At 49.9% G+C, this 17,717-nt stretch overlaps 1 protein-coding gene across 1 annotated transcript in view; it reads right to left on the bottom strand.

Moving 5' to 3' along the window:
* The window catches only part of PDE1C (phosphodiesterase 1C), a 393,209-nt gene extending 375,747 nt beyond the window's left edge, over positions 1 to 17,462 (bottom strand). The window contains exon 1 of the mRNA XM_036246613.1: positions 17,378 to 17,462. Within this exon, the coding sequence (XP_036102506.1) occupies positions 17,378 to 17,462 (85 nt within the window). The remainder of the gene's footprint in view (positions 1 to 17,377) is intronic.
* Positions 17,463 to 17,717: the final 255 nt, after the last annotated feature.

Genomic DNA, 17,717 nt, shown 5'->3' with positions numbered 1-17,717 from the left:
GGCGGTTAGAGCGTCAGCCCACGGATCAGTGAGTCCCGGGTTCGATTCTGGTCAAGAGCACGTACCTCGGTTGCAGTTCGCCCCCGGCCCTGGTCGGAGTTGTGCGGGAGGCAGCCAGTCGATGTGTCTCTCTCACACTGATGTTTCTCTCTCTCTCTCTCTCTCTCTCTCTCTCTCTCTCTCTCTCTTCCCCTCTCTCTCTCCCTCCCACTCTATCTAAAGATAAATGAGAAAAAAGTATCCTCGGGTGAGGATTTAAAAAAGAGTTCCAGGAAGGCACAAAAGTGACTGGCATTAAAAAATAAAACTGCATAGTTAAAAGAGCTAAACAGCCCAGCCGGTGTGGCTCAGTGGACTGAGCATCGTCCCACGGACTGAGGGGTCCCGGTTCGATTCCCAGTCAGGGCACACGCTCAGGATGTGGGCTTGATCCCTGGTAGGGGGTGTGCAGGAGGCAGCCAATCAATGCTTCTCTCTCACATTAATGTTTCTATCTCTCTCTAAAAATAAATAAATAAAAACATATTTTTTTTAAAAGAGGTAACTGGCCCTAGCCGGTTTGGCTCAGCGGTTAGAGCGTCAGCCTGCGGTCCCTGAGAGACCCAGGTTCGGTTCCCGCTAAGGGCACGTACCTCAGTTGCAGTGTGTCCCCGGCCCTGGTTGGGTTGTGCGGGTGGCAACTACTCGATGTGTCCCTTTCACGTCGATGTTTCTCTCTCTCTCTCTATCCCTCCCACTCTATCTGAACAAAATATCAAAAAAATGTCCTCGGGTGAGGATATAAAAGAGATAACTGGCAGAAAGCTGGCCATGAGACTGTATTCAGGGGACTGTGAAGGGGCATTGGGTTCTTTTGCGGTGATGGAAATGTTTAAAATTGTATGGTGGTGACGGTGGCACAATTCTGTAAATGCACTAAAAGTCATTTCATTGTGTACTTAGCACAGGTTAATTTTATGGTAAGTTATACTCAATAAAACTGTTCGATTTAGTCAGAGTTTTCTAGAGAAACAGAACCAACAGGATAGAGAGAGACACATAACAGAAGATTATACGAATTGGCTCACAGTTATGGAAGTGAGAGATCTTATGATCTTTCTTTGTTTTATTTTATTTATTTATTTATTTATATCCTCACCCAAAGACATTTTTTCTATTTATCTTCAGATAAAGTGTGGGGGGGGGGGAAACATCGATGTGAGAGGGACACATAGACTGGTTGCCTCCCGCAAGACCCGGACCAGGGCCGGGGATGAACCGAAACCAACGTACATGCCCTTGACCAGGAATCAAAGCCACGACTCTTTGGTCCGAGGGGCAACACTCTAACAACTGAGCCAAACCGTCCAGGCCTCTCTTTTTTTTTTCAATCTTTCAGTTGGCATTTAATATTCTATCAGCTTCAGGTGTGCAGCCTAGTGGTTAGACACTTGTATAACTAGTGAAGTGATCCCCCTGATAAGTCTAGTACCCATCTGGCACCACACAGAGTTATTACCATGTTACTGACTACATTCTCTACGCTGTACTTTACATCCCTGTGACTACTCTGTAGCTGCCGTTTGTTCCTCATGACCTTTCAACAGACTGGTGCTGGTGAGAGTGACCTATCCTGAGCCCTCCGATTCAAATGCTAATTTCTTCCGTAAACAACTTCATAAATATATCCAGAAATAAAGTTTTGCCAGCTATCTGGGCATCTCTTAGCCTAGTCAAGTTGACACATAATATTAACCATTACACTGCTTACGAAAACAAACTCAACTCATCCAACGAGAAAAACCTAGAGTGCTAAAAATAATCATATAAAATCTATCTGAATGTTTAAGCCCAGGATTATATCAACATAGCCTAAGAAGCAGGCAAGACAAGTTACAGTGTGCTAAACCCCTTATCAGCAAAGGTGCCCTTATTTCACACTTGACTCTGGCAATCTGAAACAGCTGATTAAAGAAGCTTTTGGAAAATGGAAGGTATAGCCTGGCTGGAGTGGCGCAGTTGGTTGGGCACTGTCCCGTGCACGGAGGGCTTGCCTGCCACTTCGATTCTCGGTCAGGGCACAAACCTGGGTTGCAGGTTCAATCCCCAATTGGGGCACCTACAAAAGGCAACTGATCAATGTTTCTCACATCGACGTTTCTCTCCCTTCCTCTCTCTAAGCATGTCCTCAGATAAGAATTAAAACATAAATAAATAAATAAATAATAAATAAATATTTTAAATGAGAGATGAAGAGAAACTTAATTAAAAAAAATATATACTATTGTGTCCAGCCGATGTGACTCAGTGGATTGCGTGTCATCCCATGGATTGTGAGGTCTGGGTTTGATTCCCAGTCAGGGGTCAGGGCACATGCCCAGGTTGTGGGCTCAGTCCCCAGTGGGGAATGTGTAGGTGGCAGCCAATCCGTTTCTCTCTCACATCGATGTTTCTCTCTCTCCCTTCCCCTCTTTCTTAAATGATTGATTGATTGATTGATTGATTGATTGATTGATTGATTTAAAAAAGACTATTGACAGGAAATAATATTAATTACACATTGGTAGGTAGGGGGGAAAGTAAACAACAATACAGTAATGGTCCCGTAGTTGAAAAAATAATAATGAATGTACTTAAGCAGAAAAACATATTTGTCAAGATGGCAATAGTGATTCTCTGTGCATGCTGACATTACCAGTAGGATTTTGTGTTCTCTTTCCCATCCTTTATTATTTAAATTTTTCCACAATCAACGTGGATAACTTGCATAATGATTGTTAAAATAGCATAGTAGTAAGAGCATGCTGATGATTGTTAAGCTTTTTCTCCTTTCAAAGCCATAAGGAACTAATTTATTTTCTCCTTATCATGAAGTACCGTGATTGCCATTGATGGAAAACGACTGCTTGCCATCACCCTGAGGGACACTTGCAGGGGCATGATTACAGCTGCTATGACAACAAGGGGAGGATGTGATGTCACACAGCGATCCAGTGGCTGCAATGTTCCCATCCCAAGGCAGCGCTGCCAGCCGGAAACCCAGCCGAGACCTCATTTAGGGCATCTGCTCAGTAATTACTACAAGTTTCCCTCATCACGCATCCAACTCTGAAAACAGCCCTGCGGAGAGCTCGGTTCCCCGTTCACAGAGGGCCTTCACCCCCACTTGTGCAGCGCTCAGACTGCTGGCCCCCAGAGACCCAGGGTCAAGTGTCGGCACAGCCTGTAAGTGCAGGCAAGCCACTGAGGGATCTGATGTGGTGTCTCCCCGGAATGTTTCAACATCGCCATTTCCATTAGAGAAAACCCAGCACACCTCCAACCCACGGGAAAGAGGAGCCAGCAGCAGGGACTGCACAAGCGGGGGGTCCATGGCAACCCTGGAACGACAATGCACGTGCAACTCCAAGACCCTGTTCGCACGGAGCAGGGCAATGCTCTGGCGGCAACAAGCGGACAGACAGGGTTTCTGGTCCCAGACCTATTACTCCGTATCCTGAGTCTCAGGTTCCTCACCTGTACCCTGAGAACCATGACGAATACAGGGGGTTGTTGAATATTAGATAGAAAGCTCTGGTACTCAAAAACAGTCAGTTCTCCTAAAAACAATGTTCACAGAAAACTAGATGGTCAATGATTTCACAGGTCCCTCCTTCGGTCTCCACGGGACCAAGGCAAAGCTGCCTCTTCCTCCGGCCACTCTTCCTGCCAGTCATGACAGACCGTGTTCTGGTGTTCTTACACACGCTGTTTTCTCCGCCTGGAATGTGCCCCAAATCTCTCCCCCGCCCACCCCATCCCCAACCCTATCCCAAGCAGAGATCCCCAAACAAAGCCACACATCAGAGTTACTTAGAGAACTTTCTAAAACTGCACATGCCTGGGCCCTGGACGTAACTACAGAACCGAAGTGTGGAGCTCAGAGATCTTGAACAAGCTGCCCACGTGGTTCTTACGAAGCCAGCCCTGCCCTGGAAATCCTTGAAAACCACGGATCTAGTCAGTTCGGTAAAACTCAGTCCAGGGCTTCTCATATGTTGCTGGGGAGATTGCAAAACGGTGCAGGCACTTTGGAGAACAGTTTGGCAATTCCTTGAAAAACTAAACATGAAATTCACCATACAACCCAGCAATTCCACTCCTGGGAATCTACCCACGAGAATGAAAACATATGTGCACGAAAAGACTTGCGCGTGGATGTTTATACCATCATTATCCATGAGAGCCAAAAAGCGGGAACCACCTGTGTCCACCAACTGGCAAATGGATGAACAAATGCATATTCAATAGAAGAGACACTATTTGAAATTTTAAAAATGACGTGGTTATACATGACGATTATGCAACTCTGAAATTACTAAAATCGTGAACTGTACTTTTACAATGGGTGAATTTCACGGTATATGCATTACACCTCAACAAAACGGAATGAAGAGAACAGAGTAGGAGGGGAAGAGAAGTTGAGTCCACCCCTGCTGATGGCTGCCGTTGGTGAGACCTTCCACCCTATGTTACCCTCATCCTTCATAAGTGGTTCAAACACCGGGCCCAGTCTCCCATAAGCCCACACACTTTTAAGGATGGGGAAATGGTCAGTCTCCCTAGATCTGCAGGGCAATCAAAGGACTCCTAGCAAATGTTTGTAAGAGAACAAATGAAGGAATGAGTGACCAATGGAGCTTTTAGTTGAAATAAACTATAAGAAACATCTGGTCCTAAGAGCTTACTACCCAGTATGCCTCCTTTATACAAGGTCACAAACCTGTCATTGGGATGCTGGGAGGAGATGTTGGCTGTCCCACAAAGGGTTTGAATTTTTACGGAAGGCATGTCTCACGGGTGTTAACAAGAGACCTTCCCTGACGTCTCCCACGCTAGTTGGACTCACATATAACCATTTTAATTTCTGAAGGCAGAAGGGAGAGGGAGAAAGTATATGTGGAGATAGGGGATGTATGTTTGTATATACAATATGTGTGTGTGTGCGTGTGTGTGCGCGTGTGTGTGTGTGACTGGTGAGACAGTATTGCGTGGACAGACCACAGCGGGAAATGTTCAGGTAAGTTTCACCTGGTTCATGGGGTGTCAGCATTAGGGAAGCTGAGAGACACACACAGAGGGCTCAGGCACTGAGAGAGAGAGAGAGAATTTAAATGTCCATACATACAATTAAGTTTTCAAAAGCAGACAACAGAACAACATGCATGGATCCCATTTAAATAGCAAACGGCAATAGATTGTTATGTGACCCTGGGAGAAAGAAAACTATGGAAACAGTCACCTAAATATCAGCAGAGGCCATCTCTGAAAAATGAGGTTTCCTTTCCTGAGTTCCCAAAATGAACATGGATCATTTCTGCAGGCAGATAAAATGAATAACCCTATCTTCATTTTCTTAAAAAAGAAGTAATTAGGAAAATAAAGACAGCTTTCAGCCCCCACGGTCCACCTGCCTCTCCGACAGTCTAAAAGTGTGTCTGGTTTCTTGCGAGGAGAGAAAGAATGCTCAGAAGGGTGCAGAGAGGTCCAGGCACAACGGAGGGATGCTGTGCACACAGGAGTAGCTTTTCATTCTACAACAGCAGGAGCAATCAACACTTACACATCCTCCCAGATGGATTCCCCACAGTATAACCACAGAGTGCTTTGGGGAACACAAATCCGACGTTGTCTCTTCTGCTTCAAACCATTAGTTTGCCTTTCACTACTCTTGAGAAAAAGACCAAAACTGTCTGGATGCTGTGGCTCAGTGGTTGAGCATTGACCCGTGCACCAAGAGGTCCCTGGTTCGATTCCTGGTCAGGACACATGCCCAGGTTGTGGGCCCGATCCCCAGTGGGGGGATTGATATTCTCTCATCAATGTTTCTCTCTCTCTCTCTCTCTCTCTCTCTCTCTAAAATCAATAAAGGGGGAGAAAAGTTTTTTTAAAAAAACACTAAAACCCTTCAGCTGGCCTACAAGAACTACTGCCCATCTCTCCAGTCTCTTCTTGATCCACAGTCCTCCTTTACCCACCCTCTAGCCACAGGGCCTTTGCACAAGCTGTCCACTCCACCTGGATGCTTCCCTCACCCTCTTCGTCAGGGAAGCCCACCCGAATCCCACAGACTAGGTTCCATCCCACCACTGGGCACTCTCGCAGTACCCTGGCCATTCCATCGGAGGATGTAGCACTAACGTCTATGGGCTATGCTAGGCTAGTCAGTTTCACTCACATTGGATCCCTAGTGCCTAACACGATGGCTGCCATGTGGCGGACACTCCATACAGAAAGGCTAGGTGACTGATTACAGTCATGGGCAAGCAGGGACATTACAAAATATGAGCCTGGACAAAGCGAAGACCAGACCATGGCAGGCCTCTGGGCCCTACTGGGAAGGGAGGCTTGATCCTGCCAGCAATGGGAAGCTACTGGATGGTTTTAAATGAGAGGGTGGCAGGATCAGCTGTGTGTTCCAGAACATTCTAGCTGCCGTGTTGAGAGGCATTTGGAGGGGAGGCCAGATGAGAGAGAGGGAACGAGACCACTCAGAAATACTGCAATAGACTCCGTAAAAGAGGAGGAGGGTCTTAACTGAGGCCCAGGAGACGGAGGAGAAAGTCTGAACAGGAACGGGTTTGGAGAAGAGAATCTAGAGAACTCGCTGACTAATGAGATGAGGTGGGGGTGGGCACACAGGAAGAAAGATTTTCGGATGGGTCCCAGGTTTCCGGTTCCGGTGCCTGAGTTTTTCACACTGTAGAAACTGGACTTGAGTCACGGCTCTGAAACCAATCACTTCGGCTTCCTGAAGCCCAGTTTCTGCACCTGTAAAATGGGGGGGCTCGGAGGTCTCCTGTGGGGTTACTGGTAGAATCAAATGAGTTGAAGTTAGAGAAAGTGCTCCACAAACAAGCCTTATTATCATCACCCTCATCAACGTGCCTGAATTAGGGCTGCATCATGAAAACAGCCTCTTTCAATAGGCACTAGGACCAGACCTAACCGCGTTACACAGCTGGCCTAAATTCCGCCTCCTTTAAATGTTTCTCTGTCTTAAGCAGTTGGCCTCATAATGAGAAAGGAAGAAATGTATCTTGTTAGAGAGAGCTGGGTTTCCCCAGGGCCCGGCAGGTGGTTGGGATCTGGTTCTGCTCAGGGTCCTGCAGGGTCCCCCCTTCAACACTCACTGACTTGACAAAATTAGAAAAGCTAACGTCACCTGCAACTGCTCAAGAACGATGAGTCGCCAGACACAATGAGCCTTCCTTGGAAATCGTAAACAAATGACTTTAAAATAAAAATCCATCCCCTTCCCCACTCGCTGTCCCAATCCTATTGTGTTAATTTGGGCCCCCTGTGTCCCAGAGTCAGGGTGACACAGTCCTTTCTTTCTCCTGGGGCCTCTCAGAGAGAGAATGTTTCCCAAGGGCTGGAGGTCTCCCCTACTTGGTGATCCCAGGGCGAACCTCTGAGCCAGCTGAATACCTTCCGGTTTGGCAGAAGGGAAGGGAAAGACGCTATGATGTACGAGCACCTGGGACGGTCTCATTACTGGACCAGCACCTAACATATGTCATATCACATACAGACATTAGCATTCCTACTTTACAGGATGCAGAAAGAAGATTCAGAAAGGAGAAGAGAGTAGTTTGGTGCCTCATAAATGGTGAGCGGGAGAGCCCAGCAACTCAGCTTCCGGCCTCCCCACCACAGGGGCTACAACTCTTTGCGATGGTCTCCAATCGTCAAGGTGTCCGATGAAGAAAATATACAATTCAGCGGGTCCAACAGATCACCCCCCAGTGAAAAAGCAAATAAAAAGGAGAAAGGGAAGAGCTCTGGCCCCGATCTCAGACCTGCTTTGAAACCCTCATTCCACCCGTCACCTCACAAGCTGACTTCCACCATCTGTAAAAAGCTTTCTTTAAGGCAAACCCAATCCTGGTAGTTATTCAGGATGGAAGTCCAAGGGAAGTGATCCTTCTCTCGTTCTCCTTCCCAAGCCCATGGAATCACATCTGAGCTACCCTGTGCTGTTGTCGAGAAGAGAGAGAGCCCAGCTACCTGCATCAGACGCCAGAACAGGCAGGGTTGTCAAATTAATTCGTGTGATTTCCTTGCAGAGGAACGAATCTCGGTGGCCGCATCTGTGGGCAGTACTCATGGGCGTAGTCTCCGGTGCTTGGGGCCTCTGTCCCGCAGACACTGCCCTCCCACAAGTGAAAACTAACTGCCAGCATCTGCCTCCAAGCGCGCCCAGGGCTTCTCGGGGAAGGCCAAGGCCGAGCTCCCGCCACACTCCAGAGCCCGCCTGCCAAACAGCACAGGAAGTGCCAACCAGCTCTTCCCAGAGCAGTTGGCACCAAGTACCCAGACCCAGCTGGAAGCCCTGGGTGGGGGTGAGGCAGGAGCTCCAGATCTCCAGCCTGGTCAGAAGCCCTACACTGGAACAAAGACAGCCTGGCAGCCGAGCCAGCACTTAACATAAGTGGCTGGTGGGGCGCTGTGGGAGGTGGCCAGGGGGCAGGCTGGTGAGCACCACGCGGGGAAGCAGCTGGGAGTCTGGGAGACCTGCCCGCTCCCTTGATTTCAGAGCCTCTCCATCATCACAACCAACAGGCATCAGGCACCTAGAGTGGGCCAGGTTCCTATGTTCCTCATGCTCCCGAACTCTCCAACACACAGCAAAGAAGGAAGTGGTGTCCCCACTGACAAATGAGGGACCTGAGGCTCAAGGAGACTGATGACCTTTCCACAGCACAGGGACAGGAGCCGCCGGAACTGGGTCTAGAGCCCAGGTCTCCTGCACCACCCTCCTTCCCACCTCGCACCCTGGCGTAGGACAGCTGAGCATCTAAAAGGGGACTCACCACTTATTTGTGGAATATAATGAACATAACAGTCTGAGGAATAGGGTAGTCCCAGAGACATGGAAGTGGGGTACAGACTGACAATCCCCAGAAGAGGGGGTGGTGGGGGACAGATGAACCACAGAACTTATATGCGTGAATGCATGAACAATGGACATGGACAACAAAGCTGGGGACAGGGCAGGGAGGTGGGGGAGGGGGGAATCAGTGGGGGGGGGGAGAAACATCTGTAACAAAAATTAATTAATAAAAAAAAGGGACTCACTCCGAAAAACCATCACAAGTGACACGCTAAATCCTAAAAGATGATTAACTGGCTGGGGAGGCAGGAACATCTGCAGATCCACCATGGACTTAGTCAAGGTCATTCTTACAGCTTTTCAAGGAACAGTACATATAGGTGTTTGATCCAGCAAGACTCAGTTGGTTATTATTATTATTATCATGTCTATAATGTTATGGAAATACAGTATTATGGGTATATATTATGACTATATATAATAATATTATTACGAAAATAATATAATAACAAACATTTATCTAGAACTATATACCAGGTACTGTTGTTCCAAATGCTTGATGTATATTAACTTACTTCATCCTCCAAAACCGTAGGAGACAGGCGATATAATTATCTTCTTTTAACAGATCAACACACTGAAACACAGAGAGGTTAAGTAACTTGTCCAAGATCACACAGCAAATGAACTGCGAAGCTACAATTCAAACCAAGTTGATCGGGCTCCGGAACTCCTGCTCTTCCCCTGTACGCTCACTGTCTCGGATCCAGCGGGGCCCCTGCGAGACGCTTCCACACTGTTCTCTCCAGTCACACTTACCGCTCATGACAAACACATCGAGTCACGCGAATTAAGGTCCCAAGGCTTCGTGTCACATCAGAATGGAACTAAGCTAGCCCTGAGGCCAGCAGAAACGCTCGGAAATCTCCGCCACTCTCCCATTTTCCCCTGGGATCTGATGTCTTCAAGGGAAACAGCCGGCTGGCCCAGGGAGCGCCCCACTGGCATTTTGGTTCCTTCCTTGGGTCTAGTTCAGTGATCATCTATATTAGGAAGAGACTCCAGTCTCCCCTTCTTTACTCCTCGTGCAGAACACTTCACTTCTGATACTTCTGGTCACCAAATCCGTGGGTTTTCTCCCCACCAAGAAATTTCGTGACACCAGCTGGGTGTCCTACAATCTAACTCGGTTCCAACGCTGTCTCCCCGGAGCCAGCATCAAATCCCACAGGGGGTTCGGTCACACGAGAGACTGCCCCCCACTTCGGATGCCAATCGCAAGGAGTAGGTCCCCAGGTTCCCACAACTTCTGTTCGGCTACAAATCAGAGGTTCCCATGACCTCCTCCCCCTTGGATTCAATTATTTCCTAGAACAGCTCACAGAACTCAGGGGAACACTGACATTTACCAGTTTATTAAGGGATTTGATGAAGGATACAGATGGACATGGGGCGAAATCTGCGAGAGCTCAGAGCTCAGGCGCTTCTGTCCCCGGGCAGCTGGGGTGTGTCCCCTCCTGTATGGGGATGTGTCCACTGACCTGGAAGCTCCCTGGACCCCATACGTTTGAGATTTTTACGGAGGTTTCATTTCCAGTCCTTCTCCCATCTGGAGGAGGTGGGGGCAGGAGGCTGGCTGAAAATGCCAAGGTTCTAATTCTGGCTTGGCCTCTCCAGTGACCAGCGCCTGTCCAGGAGCCATCCACACAGAGTCCCTCATTAGGACAAGAGATGTCCCTAGTGCTCTGATCGCGTAGGAAGTGACAAGTGTTTTAGGAGCTCTGTGCCGGGAACCAGGGACAGAGATCGACATTTTCTTTCTTTCTATTATGTGACATTATCAAATTCCCCTGTGCGTGAGAATTACTGTACGAAGCTGTATACACAAAATTCAGTCTCCTTACTTCAGAATAATTTCAGCTCTGAGCTCTTAACTAGCCCTCCATCCAATTTGCCTCCACTCTGCTCTGAACTCTGCAAAGCGCCTCTCCCCGGAAATTCCCAGTGCACCCGGCTTGGCACCCCCGCACCTTCCCACTCTGGAAAAGCTGCCGTGGCCTGCAGGACCGCAAGCTCACCTCCTTCTGGGAGTGGCAGGAGCCACAGCGGTTTCCTTATCCAACCAGTTCACGTACGGAGGGAGAAACTGAGGCCCGTGTTCAGTGACTTGCCCAGGACTAAAGGGCAAGTTAATGGACTGAGCCCATCTCCTGATTCTGACTCCACTACCCTGTGCATTGTCCCCCATGGTCCCCCTGCCTTCCCACAGTACCTGTCCAGCAAATGCTCAGCTTCCAGTAACAACAGTGCTATAGACTGAATGTGTTCCTCCAACATTCACAGGCCGAAATCTAATGCCCAATGTGCTGGTATTTGGAGGTGGGGCCTTTGGGAGGTGACTAGGTCATGAGGGTGGAGGCCTCGTGAATGGAATTAGTGCCCTTATAAAAGAGGCCCACAGAGATCCCTCTGCCCTCCCACGAGGTGAGGATACAGAGGGATGAGCAGCTCTGAACCAGGAAGCCGATTTGCACCAGACACTGAATCGGCTGGTGCCTTGAACTCGAACTTCCAGCCTCCAGAGATGAGGGAAATAAATTTCTACTGTTTATAAGCCACCCAGTCTATGCAATTTTTGTTACAGCAGCCCAAACAGACTCAGACAAATAGCTAATAATTTTCAGTGCCTAGGATGTGCCGGGACCTGCACCCGAAGCTTGAGCCGCATTATGACTTTCATGAGTCCCAGACACTTTTGCCTTGGGGGGCCTTTTCCTCCATAAAACAACTTTTTTAAGTTCTTTTTTAATATATTATAGGACTGCATTGGTCTGAAGAAGATTAATACTGTAAATTAAGACATTTTATTCCATCTAGAAGTGCATTTTTATTCTGATTTTTAAAGAATCAAAAATATTTTCATGGGCTCCTAGAAATGTTGTGGGCCCTGGGCACCATGCCTACTGTGCTGAGAATAAGTCAGCCTTGCCAGGACTCTACTTGTATTATCTCATTTAATTTCCCAACCCAGCAAGGTAGATATTATTTATCATGCTCACTTCACAACTAAGAAAACTAAATACTAGCCACATGGTGCCACCTGTCCAAAATCACAGTAAGAGACGGGGTTCAGGATTTGAACCCTAAGCATCTAACTCCAGAGCTTGTCATAGTCTGGACGCTACCAAGTCCAACTGAAGCAGCCTGTTGCCTCTTCCTGCTGTGTCCCAGGCCAGATCCCCAGCCAGGTTCAGACAGTCATTCCTGTGGCACCGTCTCTCACCACCTCCAACTTGCCCACGGCCCAGGTGGACTCTGCCCATTACTCCGCCCAAGTCCGTGGAGCCTGAGTAGACACGCAGGGCACACTCTGTGGCCGGAGAGAACAGCAGCCCATGGAGAGCGGCAGGGTGCCCAGGGCACACTTTGCTCTTGCTCCTTCCTGGTGTCAGGGGCCACACAGTTGTGCAGGACAGTGCAGGCCAATACCGACCCCAGAGTGTACCCACAAACCCTCAAGAACGCACCACAACCCTCACCCACTCCTGCCAGAGCAGCTCAAGTCACAGTATGATTTCAAGTCAAGGGAAGGGACACTGAGCAAACACACAACGGGACAGCCGAGCGCTGTGCATGGACCTCAGTCCCCTGGCTGCGGTTCACTCACAAGGAAGGTGTCACCAGCCCCATTTCTTCGGAGAAGGAAATTGAGGCTCAGAGGAGCTAAACGACTTGCCTGTCTAGCACGGTGAGTTTGTGTGACACCAGAGCCCAGGGTCCCCACCACGAGCTCGAGCTCTCGGCTGATATGCACCCTACAACTGTGCACTCGCACTGCTGGCTGACAGTCACAACCCCACTGCGACAGCCTCGCTTCCCAACCTAGGGACGCGTTTGACAAGTAGTAAGTTTCCCTCACAACCAAAAGCATTGTAGAGGAGTTAACAAAGCACATTTCCTGCAGTGCACTTGACCCTCACCTTAGTTCTATAACGAAGGATCGCGCTTCCGGTTTCACATGTAAGGAAACTGAGGCTCAGAGAGAGAGTGTGACTAAACAAGGGCAGAGTGGGGACTAGAAGGTGGAGGTGACTGTCACTGCAGGGACCTCACCCTGGTTGACAACCCTCGCTCGCACGCCGCTCCAGCCCACTCCGCTCCGTCTGCAGAGATGTCAGGAGGATGGGGAGGTGGGGCAGCTGGTACTGACAGGTGTCTCTAGAATGTTTCACTTTAGATCCTCCTTCTGTTCTCAGTTCCCCACCATCATCCCCAACCAGGTGGACAATGCCCAGAGGTCCTGCCCCCACCCACACAGACAAGACACTGGGCGGAGAGAACACCTAGGCTAAGACAGTCCTCAGCCATACGCATCAAGGGGGCCAGGGCCTCTGTGCCTGGGCTGGAGAGTGGGCCACACCCCCGCATGCAGGAGAGTCCCCTTGGCCTGGACCACCCACAGCCCTGCCCCCCTGCACCCCACTGGGACGAGTCTCCGCCAGCAGAGCTCCCCACTCAGTGTGGGGTGGTGGGACAGGGAACCTCACTCCAGCCCCCTGGGCCTTCGGCTGCTGTCTCCGGGCCCCTCGCTCTTCCTCCTCTGGGACAATCTCAGGGAGAGAAACGGCGTCAAGGGAGCCTGTGGCAGTTGCTACAGGAAACACATCCCTCTGTTAGCAACACCTCTTCAGTACAGGCCTAGAATTTTCCACAACACAACCAGGTTCATTGTTGTCAGAAGCAGCTCTTTGCTCTACACCCCCAACTTTACACCCTCCCAGCCGTGGCGTCACCCACGTCCTGCTGACACCCTGGAGGTCATCGATGCAGGGAGAAGGGACATGAGGGCCCTCCCTGAGCCCCACTTTCTCATCTTTAAAATGAGAACCAAAACAGATCGAGTGAGGCCCACGCAGGTGGTTAAAAAAAGGGCTTTGTGCCTGCGACATACTTCACTTTTGGGGGGAGAGTGTTTGAGTTTCTGGAAGCCTCATGAAGAAAGTAAGCATCCAGAGACATCCAAACCCCAGATGACAAGGAGTGTTCTTCTGGAAAACAATGATACTCCAACTCTCCCCCCGGCCCCAGCCATTCATTCTGCTAATCATCATAACCATTTGCTACAATCACAGGCTCCATGGCTTCCTGGGGAGGGAACTGTCAGATCATGGGGGCTCCATGGCAGGTGGCACTTTCTGTATCTCATAGTCTTGTTTCCAACACCTCTTCACCACACCTGACCTCGGGTCCTGAGAAAACGACATGAAGAGGACGCAAGACCATTTGCCCTGGGACCCAGGGGAGCCCAGGACTGGACAGGCAGCCCGGGTGGGAGGCAGATTAAACAAACCTTGTTTCTTCAACCTGATCCTCCCAAAGCAGCACCGCCCACACCCCTGTGGCAATGGTCGGCTCTATCCGGTATTCCCCTGCCTGCACCAGCTTAGCAGAAACGCCAAGCTCTCTCTTCAGGGAGGCGACGGACAGGTCCCACAGCTCAGGCAGAAATAAAGTCCACGGTGGGAGGCAGCATGGCAAGGGACAAACCCTGGCTGCCCAGTTGGTTTGAACCCAACTCTGCCACTAGCTAGCTCGTGACTCTCAGCAAATCACTTCCTCTTGGGGTCTTAGGAGTTTCATCTCCTAAACTGGGGTCATAACAGCTCCTTTCAGAGTTGTGGAAGGTGATCCAATGAGCTGAGTGAAGCACCCAGCTCTGCCTGGTCCACACCCCACAGCTATCTATTCTCAGCACAGTCTTGACCTTCAGTGCCCTGCAGTCAGGGCCTAGGCCAGCTCAGGAGCCAGCTCAAGGCCAGCTCAAGGCCAGTTCAGGCTTGCACATCAGAGGGACCCCCGTGGTGTTTCTCCACGGGGTGTTGCTGTATTTAGGGTAATTTCTCATTGTGTGGGGCCATCCCCACCCCATACCCCCACCCTACACCCTGCAAAGCACTTAACTCCTCTGACCTCTGCTCACTTAGAGACTGTCCCCAGCACCCTAGCATGGTGACTACCAAAAGTGCCCCATATAATACACCCCCTGGCAAGTAGCACCCCTGCAGAAGAAGCCTTCCCCCTGCCCAGGCTGAACCAGAAGTGGGTGCCTCCTCTTAGCCCATTCTCAGAGAGAAGTTTTATCAGGAGCCCGCCAAGGAAAGCTTCTTCTTGGCCTTGCCACGGGGGTGGGTCACACTCCGGCACGGCCCCAGACCCACACTGTCCTCATGGACCTCCCTGGCGAGAATCTCTGAAGCTACCAGCACCATAACATGAGTTCCCTCAGGAAAGTCTCTGACCCAGAAATCTTGCATAATTCACAGACTAGAAGGGGACGTGATTCCTAATGACAAAGTGTCGGGCACCTGAGAGAAGGAGAGCTCTGGGGACCACTGGGGTCTCATCGGCTGCTCCCCGCTGGAGGAGGGGCACTGTCCACCTCCACATCCCTGCTGGAACCGTGTGACAAGCTGGCAGCACAGGTGTGGGCCACAGATACCTGCATGTTCTCAAAGCAAGGCCTGGCCACCAGTGCACCACACTGATGATGCCGGAACATGAGTCCTCAACCTTGGAAGAAATACGTGTAATATACACGACACATAGCACTTGAAAGGTACACACACACACACACACAGAAGTACACATGTGTATATATGCATATGCTAATATATATTAAACATATAATTATGTGATTATTCTATAGTAATTCCATAATAGATAGCATAGTGATCCATATCTAGTAATTATATATTACATAATTAATATATTGATTACATGTATAATCTATTATCTCCATTAAGAGTACTTGTAAATTAATAAATGATAAACTTCCCCAGAGGAAAAACATACAGGCCAAGGACATAAAAAAAGCAATTTCACAGCAGAAGGAAATACATGTGACACTGAGATACTACCTCCCACCTCTCAAACCAGCAACTTCTTAAAAAAATTATAGTGTCTGAAACTCATGAGTGAGTGTCAGTAACTTGATGGATTGCTAGTGGAAGTGTGAACTGGTATTTCTAGAGGGTAGTCAAGCCATGTTTTAAAACCCCTAAAAATATACATACTCTGAGACCAAGCAAACGTACCTCTAGAAATCTACCCTGAAAAGGTATTCATGGATGTGCTCAAAGATTGTGTCTTTTCATTGTTTATTGAGGCAAAAATTAAAAGCAACCTAAATAGCCAACACTAGGCAACTGATGAAATATTCTATATATAGCAGAAACAAATCTAATTAGATAGTAAATAACAGATTACCGAACATTATGATTACATTTGGTTCAAAAAAATTAGACTTAATTTTGAATTTAGACTTAATTCTGGAAGTAATGTGTTCAGCCCATGCCTCAGAAATCTTGGGGTCACTTCATGAGAACGATCAAAAGTGGTCCAGAGGTGAGCGCCTCTCCTGGCTTGTTCTGGCCCCTGAAATTTCCTGCCTCACCTCCAAGCAGGTGCCACCCACCAGAAAGAAATTAACATGCCCTGCATTGTCAAAGGCTTGGGGGGAAAGTTCAGATGTAAAGCCTTGGTCACAACCAGGAGAAATGCCAGAGCCGTTTCCTGGTGCCTGGCTCTGCCCTGCTGTTCTCCAAACTCATTTTCCAGGCTCCCCAGCCTCCTGGAAAGTGAAGAAGCAAGGCTGGGCCGGTTGTTTCAATGCAGAGCACAGCATGGAGCCAGTAGTACAAGCATGGAGAAGTGCATCCTCCATCCTCCAGAGGGTCAGCCTGTGGTCCTGCTCCCTCTCACAGCCACAGTGCTGCCTCCAGCCCCCTCCGGTACCCCTTCCGGTAAAGGGTTTAGGAGGGAAAGAGAACAGGGAGCCACTGGGGGGGTCCAGAGGACAGAAGACAGCTTTTAGGAAAATATTTCACTAACGTGGTACATCCCTCCCTGACTGCATTCACTCTCATTTTCATTCTCTCTTTCAACTTTTGCAGAAACTATCATCCAGTCTCCTTCCGAATCCATGTCTAGGCGTCTGTCCCTCTGCATCTCTGTCACTGTCCACCATCTCTGCCGTTCCTCCATTAGCAAGTAGTCTCCGTCTTGGCATCTGTTTGTCTCTGTGCATCTGACCTGGAGTCTTGATGTTTCCGTGGACGTCTCTGTGTCTAGACATCTGTCCGTGTGTCTCTGTCTTTGTGTCTATCGTGTCCATGTCTTTCTGTCTCTGAGCTCCTCGCTATTCCCATCTCCATCTCTCTGCCTCCATCCCTGTCTCTGTCTCTCCTCTCCCGAGTTGAGTTACTAAAATCACAGCAAGGGGATCGAGCCCTCCAGAGAGGGGTGCTCCTGAAACAGCTTCTGCGGGGCGCCGGTCAGAGCGGGGGGAGGGGCGCCCAGGGACAGCAGACCCGGCCACACGCCCACTTCCCGGCTCGGTCGCTACTCCCCCGGCTCCGCCTGGCCCCTGGCCACCCCCTCCCTCGCTTAGAAAGCACCCTCCGGCCACACACCGCCACGGGAGAGGGTGCTTGCCCAGCCAGGGGCGACGGGGAAAGTTCTCACCGATGGTGAAGCTGTAACCATCGATGCTGAAAGTGGCGCTCCGGCACTTCTTGAAGCCCTCTTTCCTGCTGCTGGCGTCCGTCATGGCTCGGCCGGGGTGTCGCAGGTCCCCGGGTGGCGACGCACCGGCCCCACGCCCACTCCCCGCGCTCCGCTCCGGTCAGCACGGCGCCGTCCCCGCAGGTCCGCGCTGTCCCCGCGGGTCGGCCTCTGGCTGCCCGCGAGCGGAGTGCGCCGGCTGCTGGCGCGGGGACCGCACTGGGCTCACGACGGAGTCAGCAAGCAAGGCAACTGCCCCATCTCCAGCGCCGACGTCCAGGTCCCCGGCGGTGCCAGAGGG

The sequence above is a fragment of the Molossus molossus genome, unplaced genomic scaffold (genome assembly GCF_014108415.1).
Source record: "Molossus molossus isolate mMolMol1 unplaced genomic scaffold, mMolMol1.p scaffold_m16_p_7, whole genome shotgun sequence".
In the NCBI taxonomy this organism is placed as follows: Eukaryota; Metazoa; Chordata; class Mammalia; order Chiroptera; family Molossidae; genus Molossus; species Molossus molossus.
The sequence above is the reverse complement of the archived record's forward strand: the minus strand, read 5'-3'. Positions and strand labels throughout refer to the sequence as shown.